General features: G+C 36.6%; 1 protein-coding gene across 1 annotated transcript; it reads right to left on the bottom strand.

The window, feature by feature from the left end:
* Nucleotides 1-3,517: 3,517 nt before the first annotated feature.
* Nucleotides 3,518-5,515, bottom strand: msx2b (muscle segment homeobox 2b). Its single transcript, XM_087807265.1, has 2 exons — nucleotides 5,186-5,515; nucleotides 3,518-4,225 (listed from the first exon to the last, which is right to left on the bottom strand). The coding sequence occupies exons 1-2, from the start codon at nucleotides 5,463-5,465 to the stop codon at nucleotides 3,789-3,791; spliced, it is 717 nt and encodes a 238-aa protein (XP_087663391.1). The 5' UTR covers nucleotides 5,466-5,515; the 3' UTR covers nucleotides 3,518-3,788.
* Nucleotides 5,516-5,846: the final 331 nt, after the last annotated feature.

Below are 5,846 nucleotides of genomic sequence, written 5' to 3'. Positions count from 1 at the left end.
GCTTGACAAACACAGTGAAAAAAGTAAACAGTTTAATAATTATGTTTTGCAACTAATAATACATTCAAAAGACTGTTTTATTTTATTGTTTTATTGAGTACAGTTTAACAGATTTGAGATTCAGATTGTAGGTTTAAGTTTTGTGTGTAATATTCTCTCTCTCATAGACTAGTTTGTCTGGAAATGAACGGCTTTCAACGAGGTCACGTGACGTCCTCTGTTGAAAAATCATATCACATTAATTCAAACTCTTTTTTTTTAGAAAGACGAGATTAATAAAAATAAATAAAACCTTCCACTTGCTGCGTTCGCTCATCCCTTTATTATACTGACACCTAGTGGACAAGATTAAATTATTTTTTTTTATTTTTGAAAACATGTACTTGAATAATAATTATGATTATAAATTGACATATTATAATGACTTAATTTTCTAGCTGAATCTAGAATAATTTAGAACTAACTTTAATTACTACATTTTAAATGTACTATTCAGCAGCAGTGGAGTGAATATATTCAAGCTTTTATGTATTTATTTTTCAAGGTTAGACGATTATTTTATTTTAACATCCTGAGCTGCTTTTAAAGCAGTGTTTTTGTATTATTGTCTGCTGTAGGTCATAGTTGAATCTCCAATAAACTAATATTTTGGACTCTTAATACGAAGTAGAACTAATAACAATAACTATAACCTCTTTATATCTGCTGTCCGGATCATGAATATTTTTCAGTGAAATGTAGTGTATTTTTATTTTATTTTTTTAAATTTTCTGGATACAATTAAAACGTGAGTTAAATTAATACAAGCAGCTTTGATTGTAATAGTTTAGTCCCAGTAAGAGAGTTTAGTAGTACTCACTACTGGTGGAAAATTAAATAATAGAGAAGAAAACTACAGAAGACTGAATATCAAACACTATGATGTGGGTTATTTTGTTTGTTGTTAGAAAAGTAATACATTTACAAACACATTTCCAGAAGGAGATCTTCAGAGCGATAAATAAAGTATATCTAATCTCATCTAATCAATTAAAAAAGACAGTATGTACGAGTGTTTCTGTCTCCCCCTAGTGTCAGCACAGTCTAACTGCACTGTTCAACATTCATTGCGCCGTTGCCACATATTGCATGTTGATTTGTTCACTTAACATTACATAGCGCTGTTTTCATAAAATAATGATGATTTCCAAAACACAGGACATGATTTAAAGACCAAAGTGCCTATAGGGGCGTCCTACTCCCTGAGCCAGACGTACTTAAAAAGTGAAATACTTGTGCACTTTGATGTCGATATACTTCACAGAGGTTGATGTTGAACACGGGGGGCGGGGGGGGGGGGGGGAGCATGATGGATCTTCGCCCAGCCATTGGTTGAGGTTCGTAGGGGTAGGGAGGACATCATAGGTGGATCGAATAAAGAAGCTAACCTTACTAATCGGCATCTCCCACATGTCTTTCCAGGGGAAGTTTCACTTTTCCACACTCTCCTGATGGTGGACTTCGGTAGACCATCTTACGCCTCTACAGGGAGGATGTTTTTCTCCAGCAGGGGGCGCTTCTACCAATGCGAACTTTGCCCAAGAAGTCACTGTGGTGGACACGATCTCAACAGTCCACTTCCTTCCTGTTGACAGGGTTGGGGCAGGAGCTTAGCTAATAGTGTATTACGGACCAGAACTTCAAGGTTACCCAAAATCCTAACACTAACCCTAACCCTAACCCTAACCCTAACCCTAACCCTAACCCTAACCCTAACCCTAACCCTAACCCTAACCCTGATTCTGATAATAGATTATAATACATGGATAAAAATATATGGTGATCTCAAGTTTATACATTTAAATTTTAAAAACCATTATATCCCGAAAGTTGAAAAACATATATATAAAAATGTTATATTTGTTTTTTTATTACATTTATTTAAATATCTTATGTGCAAAGAAATAATTTTAATTACTAATAAATTGTACAAATTGAAATCTATGGGAAGATTAAAATGTAAAAATGAATCAATTAAAATCATCATAAAATCATCATCTACCCAAAATTTAATCAATAATGGACCCATTTAAATATAAAGTAGAAGTTTGAGATGATAAATTAAAATTGTCAGAAGGCTAATTTGAATGCTGGTCATTATATTACTGGCATTTAAATATGAACGTGAATGTCTGCCTGGTAATAATTATTTTTCAGTTTCCGCTTCCATATTCCCTGTGTTGTTCCGGAACATCTGCTTGTATGCGACTGAGGGAGAGATTTGACAAACAAATTACACTCACACAAACAAACACGATTACTAATCTCCTCTCAGGGAGTTCATGCTGGGTATGGAGTTGATGTCGAGTCAGTCAGTCAACAAATGAATGAAATGTTTCTCTTAATAATGCAGCATTTATGCTGTCACTTCTGGTTTGAAGCGAGACTTTCAATGATGTGATTCACTCATAGGTACTGCACGTCTTCATTAAATGTTATTAAAATACAATTCATGTTTCAATCAGTAATTTATCATACAGTTAATGCTGTAATTACTTCATAAGTGATCATTAAAAAATGGAAAACCTATTATTGAGTCAAGAAAAACTAGTTCTTTAATTGAATGGCAATGACGCAGTGGCAGAACTGACCGCTAAGTGGCGCCAAAGACGTTCTATTAATATTGGTGCTTTATATTTTAAAAATATATTTAGGTTTTTATATAGAATTGATTTCATATTTACATCCTCCCTGTGTCTAAACCCTTTTGTCTGTTTGTAAATTACACATTATTTTTTTCTCTGACTTTAATGATATTAATGAGAATTCTTAAACCATTCAAAAAAATAAAATGTTAACATTTATTTGACTAATTTCTTTACTAACCGTTTACTACAAATGCTACCTCTGTTTTTAAAGTATTTCAGGAAATTTTTTATAAAATAATAATCACAAAACTTAAATGTTTTTTTAAGAAAGATCTATACTGTCAAGCACAGAATTCCAACATAAACTTTAAGAGGAATTCATTAATTATAAGTAAAATAAGATCATACTAATAGTGATTAATATAGTATAATATAAGTATAATATACAACCAAAAATTGTATTTAACAGTTGTTCCTCTAATAATGTTTGTTTGTTTTTAGAAATGGCAAAAATTAAAATGAATACCAACCAAATAAAAGTTTTTATTTTTGTGCTTATATACGATTATGATATATTTAACCAACTTAATATTACATAATAAATATTTAAAAGTCATTTAGATTGTGATCTGGTCTCTAATGACTGAGAAAAAGACACAAGTCAGATCACCTCTAATCCTTCTCCACGAGGCAGCACCATCAAATATGTAAACTTATTTATTCCATTTTTGTCAAGAAAAATGTAAATAAAATACAACTTTTGCATGAAATACAGAGAACAAATATGTACAAACTGATCCTCGACCCTGTCAAAGGGACATAAATCATAAATATACAACATGAGGAATCCAAAAATAGTTTTCCATAAGGAGAAAATAAATATATCCTGTTTGCAATAATTCCTCAGATCTATACAGCGGGACCGTTTTTTAAAAAGGCACTTTAGATTGATTTGGTTGCTGAAGCGAACACACGATTGTCTGGTTACTAAGGCACTGGTGGAGAGAAGGCACTGGCGAAGCCTGGCGTCTCCTCGCTGTGAGATTGTACGAGTAAACAAAGGAGCGTAAACAGCCGGACACTGACGCCACCTCACAGTCTGGAGGCTGAAGGAAAACATCCTCTTGAGGGGGAAAATTCCTGGAGAAGTCTTATAATCCCTCAGGACAAGTGGTACATGCTGTAGCCCAGCGGGGCGGCGTACAGTCCTAGAGAGGAGAGGGGCAGCAGGGGTCGGCCGTGCTGGTGGTACCCGGCGTAAGAGGGTCCGTACAGAGACATGGGCAACGTGAAGGTGAACCCCGGGTGGAGGGCCGAGGACGACGCCATAGCGCCGCCCTTGCCGTCGCCGGCGAGCTTCATCTTCTCCAGCTCGGCCTCTTGGAGCCTCTTGGCCTTGGCCCGTCGGTTCTGGAACCAGATCTTGACCTGGGTCTCGGTGAGGGTCAGGGAGGAGGAGAACTCGGCCCGCTCGGCGATGGACAGGTACTGCTTCTGCCGGAACTTCCGCTCCAGGGCCAGGAGCTGCGACGTGGTGAAGGGCGTCCGCGGCTTCCTGTTGGTCTTGTGTTTCCTCAGCTGACAGGAGGCGCCGACGCCTGCGGGAGAGACCACCAACAATAAATACATATAACTCAATATTTATATCAATCCATGGCCGGGTCTGAACCCCTGTGTCAATCTCCGGGTCACCTTGACCCAGGAGCAACACAAGGGATCCTACAAACACATTTGTTTCCAAAAACAATCTTGAGAGTCCCGAGATTAAAAAGTAATCATCGCATTCATACACGAGAAGGCCCGAAAACAAATATGTTTGAGGTATCCCTTGTGAACACAAGGGATACTTCAAAAGACATTTGTTTTCTGGCCTTTGGGTCACCTTGACCCCGAGATAACACAAGGGTTAAAGGAGAAGTTAAATCTGTTTACACTTGAAAGCCTCAAACACACAATTAGTTAAATTCAATCACAAAGTTTCACTTAAATCCATAAAGGTAAAGTAAGGTAAGGTAAAACTTTATTGATCCCTCAGGAAGGTCTCCTTTGGGAAATTGTTTTTTTCCAATAGCCACCGAAAATACAGCAATTTTTCTTTAGAAAATAAATCAAAATAAGATAAGAACAAGAACATAAAGAGAAAGAACAAGATGACACAATCTAAGTCTAAAATTAGCATTAACTGTATTAAATCTACACAACATTACATCATTAAAAATATACTTCTAATGTATAAAGGACAGGATATGAATAATAAAAAGTAAAGTAAAATAAAATGAGTTTATTGAAAAAATTAGGTTAAATATTAAGAAATGTGCATGAATTACATACAATTAAACATGCAACTAATATAACTATTCAATTATTATTCTTTTAATAGGTATACAAATATAATATAAATAAAATCTTGCAAAACAAATGTTAAAAAAAATAAAATTAAAGTTACATTTCTTGAGAAAAGCTGTGTTGTTATTACTATAATAGTTGTAATAACGTCTTAATGATTAAATAATAATAAACATCTTGACGTGAGAACCCAAACAAAGTGATCCACTCACGGGGCTGCGGACTGACCCACACCGAACACTCCTCGCCCTCCGAACACTCGGACTTGACCGGGTGAGCGTCCAGCGGGATCGCCTCGTCCCGGTACAGATAGAAGGAGTTTATTCCTCTGCGGGACACCAGGCGGGTCGAGGCGGACTCTCCTCGTCCACTCCTGGACATGAGGGCCTCCACGCTGAACGGGTGATGCCGGGGGTCCGCGGCCGGTGACGTGGTCCTGTCCAGGGAGTCCTCTTTGGAGGAAGAGCTGCTTCCTGAGTCCGAGAAGGACATGTTGTCCCCAGAAAAATAAAATAATAAATAAATAAAAAAAGGCACGAGTAGCTCCGCGGACAGAGGAGAGACTGGTTCGGATGCTGAGAGGTGAGTGAGGTCTTGAGTTCGAGTCCCGGTGACTACGAGACTCGTTCAGCCAATCAGAGCACAGGAGGATTAGGAGCGTGATGCCTTCAGGGACGGCGCTTTTCAGTGAATTCCCGTGGTGGAGGAGATGTTTTTATTTATTTTTTCAAATCATTATTATAATACGAAAATATATATTTATGTATTATTATTATTATTATTATATAATTTAATAGTATTTATATGTGAATCAGATGCACTAAAAGTAGGTTAGGTTAGGTAGAACTTTATTGAGTTGAAATTGTTTTTTTT

Source organism: Callionymus lyra, chromosome 14, assembly GCF_982586985.1.
Source record: "Callionymus lyra chromosome 14, fCalLyr1.hap1.1, whole genome shotgun sequence".
Lineage (NCBI taxonomy): Eukaryota > Metazoa > Chordata > Actinopteri > Syngnathiformes > Callionymidae > Callionymus > Callionymus lyra.
This window is presented reverse-complemented; position numbering and strand designations above follow the sequence as displayed.

What these genes read in the sequence shown, in the direction of transcription:
- msx2b (XM_087807265.1), bottom strand. Translation starts at nt 5,465, where the DNA reads ATGTCCTTCTCGGACTCAGGAAGCAGCTCTTCCTCCAAAGAGGACTCC. An exon ending in GTGGGTCAGTCCGCAGCCCC is followed by an intron (nt 4,226 to 5,185) that starts GTGAGTGGATCA and finishes TCTCTCCCGCAG; the next exon opens with GCGTCGGCGCCTCCTGTCAG.